Source organism: Solanum dulcamara, chromosome 7 (genome assembly GCF_947179165.1).
Source record: "Solanum dulcamara chromosome 7, daSolDulc1.2, whole genome shotgun sequence".
Taxonomy (NCBI): domain Eukaryota; kingdom Viridiplantae; phylum Streptophyta; class Magnoliopsida; order Solanales; family Solanaceae; genus Solanum; species Solanum dulcamara.
The window spans coordinates 9,038,560-9,056,946 of NC_077243.1; the positions used below are offsets into that span (position 1 = coordinate 9,038,560).

Consider the following 18,387-nt stretch of genomic DNA (forward strand, 5'->3'; position numbering starts at 1 on the left):
TGTTATTAAATAGAATAAATATTTTGATAAAATCTGTTACTACCTATAGATCCAACAATGTTTTAAGTGTTAGTTAAAACAATAATAAAAAGTTAAATGAGACAATACCAAAATTAAATGACAAACAGGCCCTAAATGTCTCTAGCAGGTGGAATCAAATTGTAACATGATATATGACACGTGTGCGTGTCCAGCTCAGCTTAGGCACGTGCCGAACACATTATATCTCGTGCCCATCGGCTTTTGACCATTGATTTCCAGTGGCTTAGCCATGACAAAATTAAATTAGCAGAAGCAAAGCTTAAGCAGTTGTTTAATCTAAAATTAAGGACGGATTCGAATATTAATTAGTGTGGCCTTTTGGTATTTCTAATGAGACATTAGGATCCATCTACTTCATTTATTTTTTTAATCTTTTTGTTCCTTCATCGATGTTTGACTAAGTACGATCGATCTCAGATTGATTAGTTCTTATTTTATTCTAATTTATTGTTTTGATCTGGCAATTATTAATGTTAATAAGATTATTAGGTCTCTGATTAGTATTAATTAGCTTCCACTCCCCTCCCTCTTTCCAGAAGCTTCTTTCGAATATCCATCGTCCAAATATGAACTGTTCATTTCATTATTATTAAAAAGGGATAGAAATTTTAAATGAGTGTTATACAGGGTTGTATAATATGAAAATATTCAAAACTCATCCTTGTTTATAAAGTAAAATCAAAGCAACAAGATGGAATAATTACAATTTTGGTCTTTTAGTGTTTTACCCGATAACATGTTTAATCTCTTGTAAAATAATATCAGAATTGTAATATAAGATTAAATCAGTACGTTTTTTTAATATGAAAAAGTATAACATGCCTATTAAATACAATATGAAATAGTCCTGATTAAAAAAAATAAAAAAACGACCCCCCAAGAGTCTGCTTAAACAATTTAATTTCAGAAAGGAAAAAAAAAACACTGAATGGGATGATACCGTCTTCATTGTTTGATAAGTGCAACCTTCATTTAAATAAGAAGAGTTTTCAAGTTTTGTTTAGATATAAGTTGTCCACGCTATTAATTAACAGAACTTGTAACCTTCTCAGTCGACAAAGCTTCTTTTTTTTTCCCTTCAAAATTAGCTTTGTTAACTAATAATATAATGGATTGACCGTACATGTCACAAGTGTCGGAACAATCATAGATGAAATGATTTTCCAAGAAATTTCCTAAACTAGAGACATATTAACAACTAAAGAATGGCTATATTATAAAGCATGTGCCTAACAGTGAAAGAAAATACACCAACAACTCAACAAGCATGAATTGGTGCACAAGCCCCATACCAACACAGACTTTATTAACATGCAAATACTATTTTTGTTTAATTTGAGAAATAGTATAATTGAAATAATAATTAACGTCAACTTATAAATATTCAATTTTCTTTTAAAATAAAATTCATGTCCAAACACAATTTAAATTTCAAATATTCTTTGTTAACTTCAACTTTAAGTATACCTTTTTCAGCTTCAACCACAAATATTCCAAACACATACTAAGATAGCGTCATGGTTAACTATCTTTGTAACTTCAGTAACATATATCTATTTTTTGTTGTGAACAAAGTTGACTCGATGGTAGATTATGGGCCAGAAGTGTTGAGCGATTCTGTTCCAATTGATATTATTGGGCCAAGAGCTAAATTGAGAAGAAGCCCAAGGATTAACAACTGAACAGAATACCTGATTTTTTGGTACCATTTTTATTTTATTTTTTGATTCAAAGGATAGAGATATTATAAATACTAAAGCAAAGAGAGCCTGTTGTGGGCAAGAAGAGTGATGCATGTTTGTGCCATGGACTGGCCATAGGAGTTAAAAGAAGTAGTAAATGATTGGGTAATTTTACCAAATCACTCCTATTAAATATAAGTCATTTAAATATAGAAAAATAAATATTAGTATTTAATAGCAAGGATAAAATAGAGATAAAATGATAAATTATTCATTGATTTTATAAACTGGACAACTATTGTTGGGTATCCCAAAATAGTATAGTGGATAAGTAAAGATGGATGGAGGGAGTAGTTTCTAAAATGTCTTCCCACATTGCGTTATTCACAAACACTGGAGGAACTAAATAAAAAAAAGTAGGGGTTCCAAATACAGTGCCCTTTACATCCTCCTTGCTTAGCATATCCGCCACCTTATTCTGTGTTAGGACCAAATAATTAGGTGTCATGCGGAAGCTAGCAAAGCAAACCTTGAATGACCATGAGTAAGAAGACAAACGAGAAATATATCATAAGAGACACAAACATTTAACGTGGTTCGGTCAACTGACCTACGTCCACAAGAGGAGATGAGCAATCCACTATAAATATGAGAGTACAAATAATCGAGAGAAATAACCTCACACAATTCACTCGGAATAAAAAGAGGTTCACACAAGTGTTAACGTAACACTTGTGTCTCACCGTTTCCCCCCCTACACAAAACTCTCAAAGCCCTTTAGGACTACATTGTGAATGCTACTAAGTTAGAAGGAATAAACCTCTATTTATAGAGTCATAAACATTTTCCTATAAGAAAAAAGACTAGCCAAATATGAAGACATTGTGTTTTCCTTTTAGGAAAAGGAAAACCTAATTATACTAGGAAAGTCAGGGCAAACACCCAACAATTCTGCTCTCGGAATATGTGCGTTGGTGGTACATCATTTAATATATACCCAAAATAGATTATTATTATTTTATTATTTTTTTTTTGCAATTTCAGACCCATGCGGTTTAAATTTGAATACTCGGGTCTGATTTGGACATTTTAAAACAATTGTGATCGTTATAATATTCTAGATTAATTATAAAAGTGTACTTCAATGCAAGTTTATATATATATATATACACACACGTCTCCGTGTATATGTGAATGTGAGTTGCGATTTATTATCATTTTAGAATTTATAACAATCTTGAGAAATCAAGATCACTCTGTGGCTCCAGTAATGGTACTTATTGGTACGTGCATGGCCCAAACTGTCCTCTTGAGTTCCTTTTAAAGAAATTTTCTCCTTCTGAAATTTCTTGTCCTTCATGGCTCCACCCTTCCATCACCCCAATCACGTGCAACAACTGTTTCTGATTTTTCAATAAATAAATAAAATTGTCATTTATTTGAATAAAATCACTAGAAATTTGAACATGAATATATGATGATTGATTAAAGACTAATATTGTTGGGAATTCCTTCTTCCACTTTTTGTCACCCCTTATAATTTTTATAAACTTAGATACTCACTAAAATTAAGAGTTAGATTGTTTATATGATCATTCAACTTAAGGTGTATTTGGTATGAAGGTCTAATTTGTTTTTATGTTTGTTTCGCTTAAATGTTTACAAATAGATTTATATTATTTTAGTTTAACGAAAATGACTTTCCTACCGATCCGTCGTGGGACATGACTCCCGACCTCGACTCAGGATTCAACTCCCACCCCCCGAATTGGGACTCAAATTTTGTCCCCGACCTGTGACCCAACTCTCGATCTCGACCTGCGACCCATCTCTCGACCCCGATCAGGATTCAATCACGATTCAGACCCTAACTTAGTATCAACCCTGACTCAGTACCCAATACTCGAGCTTGACCTGGGACCAAACCTCTGACACCGACCCAAAACTTAACTCTTAATCCCGACTAAGGATCAAACTCTCAAACCCAATTTAAGATCCAACTCCTAACTCTGCCTTGATTCAAGACTCGACCCCAACTCAAAATTTGATCCGGCCTCTGGGTAAACGTCGGATCTTTGCTTGATATCGGGTCTCAGATCTAGGTTTGGGATTCGGGTTATTGTTTGGTAACGAGTCAGTGTTGAATTTTAGGAGATTATCGAGTCCTGATTTAGGGTTAGGCCAAGGTCAAGTTGATGATCAAGTTGTTAAGTTGAGGTCGAAGTCAGTGTCAGGACCTGAGTTGGGTTCGAGTTTAGGATCGTGTCTCGGATTGGTGTTGGAGTTAGGTCTATGTCGAGATAGGGGTTTGGATCTGTGTTAAAGGGTGGGGGTCCAGGTTCAATGTCATTGTACTTACCCAAATTATATCTAAATGTTTTTGGGATAATATTTTTATCTTATTAATCAAACACAAGAAAATAAATAAGAAACTACTTATTTTTCAAAAAAAATATTTAGAAAAATATTTTCCTTTATACCTATCATTTTCGATCATTCTTTTTTCTGTCTTTCAAAAGTCCTTTTACGTTACCTAATCAACTTTATAGTCATCTTCTTCAATTTTGTTTTTCCTTTAAGATTTAATAACATGACAAGTTTAACTTACTTAACTCTAGTTTTCGCAAGATATATATTCGTTCATATGGCCAAAAAAATCAAGTTCAATAGTTTAACAATTTATAAAATAACTGAGCTACCGTTATTTTTATTTAGGTATGTTGTACTCTAATGCATGAAACGTTGAAACTAATTATTTTAATTAGTTGTACTTTGTTGTGGTGTAGACATGATTATAATTTGCGTAATAACTTATTAATAAAATATTATCTTATTCATTATAAAATAATAACTTTGTGCTAAACTTATGAGTGTTTTTGATAGTTTTTAGAACTTTTGAATATAAATCATGTTTTATATTTTTTTAAAATGTAAAATATGTTTTAAAAATTATGACCAAACACAACTTAAAACTTTAATCTAAAAGAATATTTGAGAATCTATGTTCAAACACTAACTAAAATAAACTCAAGCGTCCATATTTTCATTCACTACTCCATATCTAATAAGACACTTGTTGGACACTCGTCGTTTGCCTAGTGGTTGATTGCACTGCTAATTTCCCATCATAACAATATATATTTGACTAAACATGTTCCCACCTCCATTAGTAGCAAACTTTCAACAAGCTAAGTCTGATTGTTTCTTGATACTTAGTAACCAATAATTAAAATAACTTTCCTTAAAGTTAATTAAATTTATTTTTAGTGAATTACTACAAATAACAATATTAGAAAAGGACAAATTAGTCAAATAATAATTTTTTCATTAAGATGATAAATAAATTAAATGAATTGTTATTAAAAAAAAAAAGGTAATTCTTAAACCATCAGGGAAACATTTGGGTTTCGTATTATTTATCTTTTGGTTATCCTAAAGTTAGCTATTATCCTTTTTGATACAAATTGCACAACAGTGGCTGTATCCAATACTCGTGGCAATATAAAAGCCATAAATTCCCAATTCCAGTTGCAAATTGCTCTATCATTATGAAGAGAGAATTTTGAATAATACTCTCCCCGTTTCATATTAGATGGACACTTTCTATTTTACACAGTGATTAAGAAATCATTAATAGATTAATTATTTTTACTATTTTGCCCTTTATTCATATCAATGCAATATACGTAGAGTATAAAAATAGCTAATACTGAAAATTGTTCACATTCAAAAGACCATATTAATTGTAGACGTAAAATGATAAAAATTTAATTAATTCTATCTTGATTTAGTAGGTGATCAAGTAATATAAGACAAACACTTTTCTAATATGGGACGGAGGGAGTATAATTTTAAATTAAAGATATATGTGATTTTTTAAAATTTGCTATGTTGAAGTTGAAAAAAGCTTACTAAATATTAAAAGGCATAATATATAAATATGATCTTTAACTTGGCTTCAATCGGTAACTATGACCTCTAATCTTACCAGTGCACACTTTAACTATCCAAAATTTGAATAAATAGACATATTCATCCTATATGTTATCCTACATGATAATTTTATTTCTCGTACATGTATTGTGCCAACCAAATACAACGAATTGGTTGCCCCGGAAGAAATACCCAAAAAATAAAAACACCTTAAAAATATAAAAGTGTTATGAAATAAACTAAATTCAACAAAATAAGGCGGAGAAATATAACAGAGAAGAAAGGAGAAACTGAGAAGGAAACTTAAATTTCGTATCTATTTGTTATCTTCTCAATGCCAAGGATGGCATTTATAGAAGATGAGAAAGCACAAATTGTGCAACAATACCAAGTGGTCAACATGCCCACTTTTAAGTGGGCCCACTTGAGGAAGACATCCAATACTCAATAGAAAGAGACATTCAATACTCAACACTCCTCCTTGGATGTATATGTATAATGTGCCTCCATAAAAATTCTATAAGAAATAATATACATATTTGGTAATACGCTTTGAGTGCTGCCTCATTAAAAAATCTTACTAGGAAAAATCTAGTGGGATAAAAAACCTTGGTTAAGGGAAAAAGAGTGCAGCGCGTATTTTTACTTCCCCTGATGAAATCTTCATTTGATATTTTGAAGACGGCGCATTCCAACTTTATATCTTAATTTCTCAAAAGTTGATGTTGGTAATGCCTTTGAAATAAATCTGCAAGATTATCACTTGAACGAATTTGTTGTACATCAATATCACCATTCTTCTGAAGATCATGTGTGAAGAATAATTTTGATGAAATATATTTCGTTCTGTCTCATTTTATGAAGCCACCTTTCAATTGAGCTATGCACGCGGCATTGTCTTCGAATATAATTGTGGGTACTTTGACATCATTTTCTAGGCCACATCTTTCTTTGATGAACTATATCATTGAGCTCAACCGCATACATTCTCTACTTGCTTCATGAATTGCTATTATTTCAACATGATTTGAATAAGTAGCAACAATGGACTGCTTTGTAGATCGCCATGATATAGCAGTTTCTCCGTGTGTAAATAAATAGCCTGTCTGAGTTGAACCTTATGGAGGTATGATAAATAACCTGCATCTGCATAACCAATAAGGTCTGCACAACCATTGTTAGTATAAAACAAACCCATATCAATAGTACCCTTAAGGTATCGCAAAATATGTTTGATACCGTTCCAATGCCTTCGCGTTGGGAATGAACTATACCTTGCTAGCAAATTAACAGAAAATGTTATATCATGCCTGGTTGCATTAGCAAGGTACATAAGTACACCAATAGCACTGAAATATGGTACTTCAGGACCAAGCAGTTCTTCACCCTCTTCTGGAGGTCGAAATTGATCTTTTTTCACTTCAAGTGGTCGAACAATCATTGGAGTACTTAATGGATGTGCTTTGTTCATGTAAAATCTTTTTAATATTTTCTCTATGTAGGTAGATTGATGGACAAAAAACCCGTCTGCTAAATATTCAAGTTGCAGACCTAGATAAAGTTTTATCTTTCCAAGGTCTTTCATTTCAAATTCTTTCTTTCGATATTTAATTGCCTTTTTGGACCTCTTTAGGAGTCCAATTAGATTTATGTCATCAACATAAACGGCGAGTATAACAAACTCCGATTCTGTTTTCTTAATAAAAACACATGGACAAATAACTTCATTTATATAGCCTTCATTTATTAAGTACTCACTAAGGCGATTATACCACATATGCTCTGATTGTTTCAAACCATATAATGATCTTTGCAGTTTGATTGAGTACACTTCTCAAGACTTTTTACATGTTGCAGGCAATTTTAATCCTTCTAGAATTTTCATGTAAATTTCATTATCAAGTGAACCATAAAGGTAAGTTGTAACTACATCCATTAGATGTATTTCAAGATTTTTATGTACATCTAAACTAATGAGATATCGAAAAGTTATTCCATCCATAACTGGTGAATATGTTTCTTCATAGTTGACTCTGAATTTTTGAGAGAATCCTTGTGCAACAAGGCGAGCCTTGTATCTTACAATTTCATTTCTCTCATTTTGTTTCCGTACAAAAATCCATTTATAACCAACTGGTTTTACACCTTCTCGGGTTTGGACTAGGGTACAAAAACCTCACGTTTAGCAAGTGAGTCTAATTCTGATTGAATTGTTTTTTGCCATTCTGGCCAATCACATCTACGTCGACATTCTTCGACGGATTTAGGTTCAAAACTCTCACTATCTTGCATGAGGTTAAATGCAATATTATATGCAAAAATATTATCAACCGTGATTTTAGATCGATCTAAATTTACCTCATCACCGGAAGAACTTATTGAAAGTTCTTCATTCACATGAGTCTCGGGCTCACTGATTTCTTCAAGAATATCAGGAGTACTCAAATTTTGACCTACTTTAGGAGGTTCTTGTGTAGTATCATTTTTATTATTTTTCATGCTTCTCTTTCTAGGATTTTTATTTTTTGAACCCAACGATCTACCACGCTTCAGACATGTTTGTGATTCAGAAGCTATGATACTAGCAGATGGTCCTTTTGGGACATCAATTCGGATAGGCACATTCACTGCAGGGATATGTGACTGAGTTACTCGTGGTAAATCAGTAAATGCATCTGACATTTGATTTGCTATTTCTGTAAGTGGATGATCTTTTGGACCTCCTACTCACATGTGCGGGTACGTGGATCAAAATGTGATAGTGATGAAACTTTTCACCGCAATTTTTTTCTTTTGCGGGGTTTTTTTTGTCTCTCTCTAATGACGGAAAAATTATTTCATCAAACCGATAATCTGCAAATCGACCAGTAAACAAGTCTTCTATCAACGGTTCAAGATAGCGAATTATGGAGGGTGAGTCAAACCCAACATATATGTCAAACCTTCGTTAAGGGCCCATTTTTGTACGTTGTGGTGGTGCTATAGGCAGGGGCAGAGCTACAGGGGTGCGAGGGGTGGCAACCGAATCCCCTTCGTCAGAAAATTGCACTATATATATACTGCAAATTTTTTTATTCATGTACAAATATTATTTTTGCATCCCCTTAACAAATGGAGATTGTGGATCAGTGAATAAGGTGCCTGTGATTGAGCCCGCGGTCGCGGGTTCGACTCTCGACAATGACATATTTTTTTACTTTTTTCACCCAATCCCTTATTTTTTAATTTTCTTGAACCCCCTTATCAAATATTCTGGTTCCTCCCCTGGCTATAAGCACGTATACTGCACAATCAAAAATTCTTAAATGGGCTATATTGGGTTCCTGACCAGATACTAATTGTGATGGAGAGTATTTATTATAATGTGTCGGTCTGAGAATTACAAGTGCTGCCGCATGTAAGATAGCATGACCCCAAATAGTAATTGACAATTTTGTTTTCATTAGTAGAGGTCTTGCTATCAATTGTAGACGCTTTATAAATGACTCTGCAAGGCCATTTTGAGTATGAACATGAGCAACAAGATGTTCAATTTTTATCTCAATTGATAAGCAATAATCATTAAAAATTTGGGATGTAAATTCTCCAACATTATCAAGGCGAATGGCCTTAATTGGATAATCTGGAAATTGTGCCCTTAATCTTATTATTTGTGCCAATAATTTCGCAAACGCCAGGTTGCGGGATGATAAGAGGCACACATGAGACCATCTAGATGATGCATCTATTAGGACCATGAAATATCTAAACAATATATTAGGTGGATGAATAGGTTCACATATATCTCCATGTATACGCTCTAAAAAGCCAAAAGATTCGATGTCAACCTTCAGGGTCGATGGTCTGACAATTAATTTGCCTTGATAACAAGCAGCACATGAAAATTCATCATTTGTAAGAATCTTCTGGTTCCTTAACGGATGTCTAGTTGAATTTTCAAAAATTTATCTCATCATTATTGATCGAGGATGACATATTCGATCATGTCATAGCACAAATGTATTTGGATCAGCAAACTTCTGGTTTACGATCATATGTGCTTCAATTGCACTAATTTTTGCATAATATAGGCCAGAGGACAAAGTTCATAATTTTTCCAAAATATATTTTTGGCCTGAGACACTCTTGGTTATACCAAGATATTCAATATTCATTTTATTTAGTGTCTCAACATGATATCCATTTCTGAGGATATCTTTAAAACTTAACAAGTTTCTTGGTGATTTAGAAGAGTATAGTGCATCTTCTATAACAATTATTATCCCCTTAGGCGGAATTATAGTAGCTCTTTCGGAGCCTTCTATCATTTTTGAATTACCAGAAATTGTAGTAACATTTGCTTTTCTTCTTAGCAAGTTAGAAACATATTTCTCGTCTTTAAATATAGCATGTGTTGTTCCACTATCAATTACACAAATATCATCTTGATTTATCATTGATCCAAATAAGATTTGAGGCATTTCCATATTTTCTTCAATAAAAAATAAAATAAGTATTAACACATGGTACATTACACAATTTTTTATTTATTTACATGGACTAGAAAAATACAAACATAATATTTAAACAGATAAAAAGAAAAATATTTATATATTATTAGTCCTATCGATATTCATATTTTCGTCTGAAAAATTAAATAAGTCAGCTACATCCAAATGCATGGGCTCAATATTATCTTCAGAGATAAAAATTATCTTTAGATTATTTTCTACCCTCTTTAATGATGCCTGATATAGCTGAACTAGACGTTTTGACGACCGACAAGTCCGCGACCAGTGCTCCACACCTCCACATCTATGATATACACTTTCTGAATTATTCTTCGATAAACCTTCTGGCTTTTTACCCTGCCTTTTATATTACTGGTCATTTCTCGATGCCAGCCGAGTATCATGATTAAAATTTCCTTTTTGACCACGACCACGACCACGACTGGGTCCATGACCTCTTTCTTGTTGGTTATAATTTGTCTGATTCACTTCAGAGAGTGGCAAAGAATCAACTGGCCGACTATCATGATTTTTCATTAATAGTTCATTATGTCTTTCAGTAATAAGAAGGTGAGATAATAATTCAGAATATTTTATAAAACTTTTTTCGCGATATTGTTGCTGTAGGAGAATATTTGCGGATGGAAATGTGGAGTATGTTTTTTCCAATTTATCTTGCTCAGTGATTTCGTCTCCGCCTAAATTTAACTGAGCTATAATTCTAAATAAGGCAGAATTATATTCAGTTATATTTTTAAAATCCATTAGTCTCAGATTTAACGAGTCATGACGTGCTTGTGGAAGCATGACCAACTTCAGGTGGTCATATCTTTCTTTAAAATTTTTCCACAATTTCAGAGGATCCTTTAATGTAAGATATTGTAATTTTAGCCCCTCGTCAAGATGGTGGCAGAGAAAAATCATAGCTTTTGCACGATCTTGACTAAATTTCGTGTTATCATCTTTGATGGTGTGTGTCAGACTCATCGATTCTAGATGAATTTCGGCATCAAGTGTCCATGATTAGTAGCCTTTTCCAGAGATATCAAGAGCAGTAAATTCAAGTTTTGAAATATTTGTTATATTATAAAAATAAAATTAAATAAAACTCTTACCACTTTTGTTACCTTGAATAAATAGTAGAGCTTCGTGCTGATAACATGTTATGAAATAAACTAAATTCAACAAAATAAGGCGAAGAAATATAATAGAGAAGAAAGGAGAAACTGAGAAGGAAGCTTAAATTTCGTATCTATATGTTATCTTCTCAATGCCAAGGATAACATTTATAGAAAATGAGAAAGCACAAATTGAGCAACAATATCAAGTAATCAACATGCCCACTTTTAAGTGGGCCCACTTGAGAAAGACATCCGATACTCAACAAAAAGTAAATTTGAAAAATGAAAGGAGGCGTCATATTAATTTCTCTTTATTATCATGCCAGCTATACTCAACGAGAGACATAACATTGCCATGGAGAGCAGCAAATGGCTAGCAGCGGTGGCTAGCATATGGATCCAGTGCAGCAGTGGCGCATCATACACCTTCGGTATCTACTCCCCTGCGCTCAAGTCCACCCAATTTTACGATCAATCCACTCTCGACACTGTCTCTGTTTTCAAAGATATCGGCGCCAACGCCGGAATTCTCTCCGGCCTCCTTTATACAGCTGTCGCCGCCAATCCTAGCTACGACAGAGGACGCTTTTCGTTTGTCCACGGCGGGCCATGGATTGTACATCTGGCTGGGGCTGTCCAGTGCTTTGCCGGTTACTTTTTCATGTGGCTTGCCGTCACCGGAACCATAAACAGGCCGCCTGTGGCTGTTATGGCTCTGTTCATGTTCATCGCTGCTCATGCTCAGACTTTCCTCAATACGGCTAATGTTGTTGCGTCCGTTCAAAATTTCCCGGACCACAGTGGCACTATTGTGGGTATAATGAAGGTATGTTGCGAATTACAAGCAAAATCAACTACTCACATGAGTGATTTTCTACTTCTGTTAGTCTTTTTTTAATACGTACTATTTTGCATTTGGTGGCGGATTTTCCTAGAAAATTGTGTTCTGATTTTTGAATCATTAATTTAACTAATTTTTGAAGTTAAATTTAATTAGAATAACTCACTCTTTCAAAAATCATATGATATATATTTTAACCAGTTAATCTAATTCTGATTGATGAAAATATTAGTCAGACTTCATATAATTTGATTTTTGAAGAACAAAATGCTATAAATAAAAAGGAACGGAGGGAATATACTATTTCCTTGTACTGGTTTTAATAATTACGCTATTGGATAATTATTATTGCCAGCGTACTGTAATCCTATGAAGTTTTATCCATTGTGACGTTTTAGGGATTGATAAGTGGGGACGTATTCTGTTGCTTGACGTTTGGGGATTGATTAGAATAAAAAATTTCTTTTTTGGCAACCTATGATGTGATAGCTGATAAATAGAAATGTTGTATACTTAACTTTATCTTTCATTGTTTGTCCTGATAACCAAACGAAGTCTTAAAATTGTACAACTGGTGTAGCAACTTTTCACAGCTACCCTAAATAATAAGACTTGATTTACCATCTTCTTAATATTTATACTTACGCTGTATATAATCTCATTAAATAAAGAGATAGTACTTCCAAAAGGATTGGATGCTATCAAACTGTTACAGGTTTTGTTTAAACATTTCCCGTGTGACAAATTTAGGATTAAATGTGAATAGTCCTGATGTGTTTATATTAGTTTTCTGGCTAGATGTTTAGTGCGTCCTTGTGTGTGGGGGGTAGCGGTGGGGCTTTGGAAGGGTGAAAAGAATAAAGAAAAGGCTTGATAGAACCTAATAATTGTCGAGGGAGAAAACACCACAATTAAAATTTGATAGGATAATAAATAAATAAAATAAATTAGACACGAGAATTTTACGTGAAAATCCCTCAAACAGATAGAGGAGAAAAAATACGGGTAGAAGAATTTCACTATGATAATATGAGAGTACACTGCTAGTATAAGGAGAAAACAACAATAAACACTTCTGTCTTATAAAAGGAACAACTATTAAAGAGGACACTCAAAACTATAATATTTATCTTGGTGTATAACTCTCTTTGTATTTTTACTTTCACTTTTCTAATAAAATAAATGAGGATACGAGGCTCTTTATTTATAGGAGGATGAAAACGTATGGAAAATTTAGGCGTTAATTTTTTACGTATAATTTCTGTACTTTTGCTTCTGTCAACTTTTGCTTTTTTAAAAAATTGTGACATTTTTCTTTCTTTTTGTTTTTTACTTTTTGATTTCTTGCATTAATTAGCCCTGATTGGTTGTTGGTATTATGTAATGATTTTTTTAATACGCAAATTAGCCTGTTAAAGCTTCGATAGTTGTGGAGTTGGTAGGTGGGACATTTCATATTTATTAAAGGTATATGCCAATAACTATGTAGCTATAGCATCACTGCTAAAAGATGTGCTACATATACTAATCCTTTAAAGGGGCGTGCTGGCAGTTGGCCTTAAAGGTCTAATTGGCCTAACTAAGAATGATATAACCAGTATAACACCATGTCACGGAGGGGTCTCGGCTTCCATAAAAATTTTTTTAGTAATTTCTCTGTCTATTTGTCAAGTATAATATTCTTGTTCGGAATAACTGGCACTTAAAATATCCTATTTTTGGTGTAAGTTCAATAGCTTTTTCCCTCTAGGTTTTCTAAGCTTAACAAAAGCCCCCTTCTGAGTTCGAAGGAAGATTATATGCCACCATAAAACGAACTAGGAGATGCATACTTTTGCAAAATATAGAAAAATCATATCTATCATATATTATTAAAAGTGGGAAGCTTCAATCTTTAAGGTTGAATTATCATTTTGCCCCTCCATTAAATTAAAATGTTATAAATTATTTAATTAATTAAATTATAAAATTTTAATTCACCCAAGGCCTAATTGCATATTTGCATGTTTCAGGTTCAAAAGTAAATTTTACAGGATTAGATAACAAAACGTCAAAACATTTCAAATTCTTGGCTACATTAATTTAGAAATAATGAATATTTAAAAGAGTCTACCTTTTTAAATGTTATCATACTAAATGCTAATAATAGCTAAAATATGTGATACGAAATAATAATTTTTCTCATTTTACAAGCTTTCCAAAAGTTTATACATTATCAGGATGATTATAAAAAATTAAAAATTAATAATAGGTATATAATTTAATAAAATAATTACTATGAAAACTTACCGTAGCTTATGTCTTTATTTGGTTTTCTATAACATTAATGTTATAAGTTCAAAAATACTTTTAAGAAATAATAATAATTTCATGAAGAGTCTTTTTCACTAACCTCATTAATTATAGGGTATTTTACTTAAATCCACAGTGAAAAAGCTCAATTACAATTTATCCCGACTTTTTTGGTAATTATCTGAATTTCCTTTTTTTTCTTCAGATTTTTGATACATACAAATGACGCTGATACATCGCGATTTAATACATAAGTCTTTTTCATGATACATCGCTAGTTGATACAAACCAAATATTATAATATCAATAAAACTTATAAATCAGCTTATAACACCTAATATATCATGAACACAACAAAAATAGCAGTAAAACTTATGTTTTATTGATACATTTTGTGTTTGGTTTGTATCAACTAGCGATGTATCATGAAAATGACCTATGTATCAGATCGCGATGTATCAACATCATTCTTATGTATCAGAAGAGGAATTTTTGAATTTCTTACAAATGGTAGGGAATAATTGAAAATATAGGATTATAAGGTGTGTAATTTGGTAATTTTTCCTTAATTTAATTAGGGTATTTTACTTAAATCCCATAGTGAAAAAGCTCAATTACAATTTATCCCGACTTTTTTGGTAATTATCTGAATTTCCTTTTTTTTTCCAGATTTTTGATACATATGAATGACGCTGATACATCGCGATTTGATACATAAGTCTTTTTCATGATACATCGCTAGTTGATACAAACCAAATATTGTAATATCAATAAAACTTATAAATCAGCTTATAACACCTAATATATCATGAACACAACAAAAATAGCAGTAAAACTTATGTTTTATTGATACATTTTGTGTTTGATTTGTATCAACTAGCGATGTATCATGAAAAGGACTTATGTATCAAATCGCGATGTATCAACATCATTCCTATGTATCAGAAGAGGGATTTTTGAAATTTTTACAAATTGTAGGGAATAATTGAAAATATAGGATTATAAGGTGTGTAATTTGGTAATTTTTTCTTAATTTAATTAGAATTTTTTTGCTTAAATTCCATAGTGAAAAAGCATGCATTACAATGTATATTATTTATATATATGAATTAGTTATTAAATTAATGAATTTATATTATCTTGAGTTCTGTCACAATTATAAAAATTTTGAAGAAATTTAGAAGTTGAAGAGTTGCCTTTTCACTATTCAACATGGATTATTTATATCTTTCAATTCCATTCATCAGCTCATATTTTTGCATTACTCTTTTTTTATTCAATACGATTCCTTATTCATGTTTAGGTGAACATTTTCTACTGATCTTTTCTTCTCTTCTCTTATTTAAATTTTTTCTCATTCTTAATTCCAATTTGTTGATAATTTTTTTGCCTAATTTTGTCTGTCCTCTTTTTAATAGAAGGTTTTGTGGTGCAACCCATATTAGAATGCAAAAAGGAAAATTGACTTTATAGTGTTTTAAAATATAAATCTAATTGTTGTTATGCATTTCAAGTTCTCCTTATACACTTATTAGTGTATATATTGAAAGTTTCTCAATGAGTTGTAGGAATTATTGTGAGGTATGATTGATTAAGCTCATGAGAAATATATATTCTTATTATGCTTGTAGTTTGAAATTTGAGAGTATCTGTTTTGATTTCTTATTTTATACATGTTTTCTAATTTATATTGCAATCAAATATTTTTTTAATGTACACATAAATTTATAACTATAAATATATATTATGCAAATATATGATATGGATACACGTGCAACGTAAGTGTCCAAATACTAGTAATGGATAAAGATTAACCGGTATTTGCTTTCTGCAAATATCAGTTTTAAGGCTCATAATTATTGATTTGCGTTCCTGTATTGGCATTTATCCTTTTACTTGTTGATTACCGGTTAGACCTGAAAAAAGAACCTAGAGTTTTCAATTATGAGCAAATTGCAATCTGTTGTGTCCATGAAGTTTTATACTATTTTGTCATTGTGATTAATCTATTATATTTATTGGAGTCTGAAGAGCAGCATCATATTTTCTTTTTTGTTTTTGTTTATGTGATTTTTCACAAAATAAAAACAACTCTCATGTTATTACTGCTCATGCATCTGGTTGTCTGCAAAGCCCTTCCCTCAATGGTGAAACTTATCTCATTGTGAATTGGAAGCCTAGAAAGAATTTGGGGCTTTTAACTTTAGAATTTTGTTAGCTGCAGAATTATAAAAATTGGATCTGTTAAAAGTTAATACTTAAGCAGTGAGCATAAGGATGAGTTATTTCCAATCTACTCTTACCAAGGTTGGTCCCAATTTTCTCTGATGGTCTAGTACCATTATATGAGTATTTTCTCCCGTTGAGTAACTGATGCATTATCTATTCAATTAAACAATTGCTTGATGCATTTTCTCTTGGCCAGGGTTTTCTTGGTTTGAGTGGAGCAATTCTAATACAAGTGTATCAGACCATATTCATTAACAACCCAAGCTCGCTGATATTGACGCTTGCATTACTGCCGACTATAGTCACTCTGATGCTCATGTTTTTGGTGACAGTCCATGAGACACCGTCAAGAAATGAGGAGAAATATTTGCACGACTTCTTATTAGTTTCTTTAGTTATTGCTGCATATCTTCTGTTCTTACGGGTTTTGGAGAATGTCTTTGTCTTCCCACAATGGGCAATGATCATTACATTATTGGTTCTCTTTGCTCTACTTTGTTCTCCTATTACTGTCGTAGTCAAGGCCCAAATGGCTGATCTAGAGAGACTGCCGCCATCAATCACATCTTCTACCTCTCTATTGATAGATGAGCCTGAATTGGAGAGTTCTAATAAATTGGCTGTTGGGAATATTATGGATTATGATGAAGTGCCAACAGATACAGTCCAGCGAAAGGCTAGCTCTATCTTGCAGCCTGATGAACAAAAAAATTTGTGGCAAGCCGTGTGCACCATAGACTTTTGGTTTCTATTTGTCGCGATGATATGTGGGATGGGATCAGGACTGGCCACGATAAATAACATTAGCCAGATTGGGGAATCACTTGGTTACACAACATTGGCAAGAAGTACTTTAGTTTCACTCTGGAGTATATGGAATTTTCTTGGCCGTCTTGGAGCTGGATATGTATCAGATATATTTCTGCTCAGGAGAGGGTGGCCAAGGCCATTATTCATGGTCTTTACTCTCGCAGCAATGACTGGTGGCCATGTGATTATCGCTTCAGGTTTTCCCGGAAATTTGTATTTGGGTTCACTGATAGTAGGTATTTGCTATGGCTCGCAATGGTCGCTGATGCCTACCATAAGTAAAGAGATATTTGGTGTGGTCCATATGGGTACTATTTTCAACACAATCTCCATAGCTAGTCCAGTGGGCTCTTATGTTCTTTCTGTCAGAGTAATCGGCTATATATATGACAAAGAGGCATCAGGAGAAGGAAACTCGTGCTTTGGTACTCACTGCTTCATGCTATCTTATTTCATATTAGCATCAGTAAGTCTTTTCGGAGTTCTAGTTGCCTTGACATTGTTTTATAGGACGAGAAGGTTCTACTCCCGTGTGCTCATGTTGTGCTGATCACAAGTCTGAAAGACATTGAAAAGTCTTTGTCTTCTTATTTGCTGGCATAAATTTTTTGCAAGGTTTCTGTATTTGGGTCAATCCTTGCAGATTACAGTTGCTATTTTGTATCTGCACCTTAATAAAACTAGGAATTTGGGATGGAGCACACTGTAGATATTGTGCATAATTGTGAGTTGTTGTGGTTCGTGTTTTGGTTTCTTGCCTTTTAGTGTTCTCTTACAGGAATTGAAAACCAAAAACGAAGATTATGCATTTACTTCGGCCATTTTTCAAAAAGCCAACTGATCTCTCTGTCATTTGTTATTTGATTATCATTTTGTGTTTTGATCTATGAAAGAAAAATCAGCCTCGGATATGAAGAGGCGTGTTGCAAAAATAAATAAATCAAATT

General features: G+C 32.7%; 1 protein-coding gene across 1 annotated transcript; it reads left to right on the plus strand.

Annotated features, from left to right (window-relative positions):
• Window positions 1-11,478: 11,478 nt before the first annotated feature.
• Window positions 11,479-18,281, plus strand: LOC129894040 (protein NUCLEAR FUSION DEFECTIVE 4-like). The gene is made up of 2 exons (XM_055969534.1): window positions 11,479-12,094; window positions 16,827-18,281. Exons 1-2 carry the CDS (start codon window positions 11,588-11,590, stop codon window positions 17,988-17,990), a joined length of 1,671 nt encoding a protein of 556 aa, XP_055825509.1. The 5' UTR covers window positions 11,479-11,587; the 3' UTR covers window positions 17,991-18,281.
• The last annotated feature ends 106 nt before the right edge of the window (window positions 18,282-18,387 follow it).

Excerpts from the sequence above, each read along its gene's own strand:
- LOC129894040 (XM_055969534.1), top strand. The coding sequence starts at position 11,588 with ATGCCAGCTATACTCAACGAGAGACATAACATTGCCATGGAGAGCAGC. Across the intron at positions 12,095-16,826 it reads CTATTGTGGGTATAATGAAG|GGTTTTCTTGGTTTGAGTGG; the intron begins GTATGTTGCGAA and ends TCTCTTGGCCAG.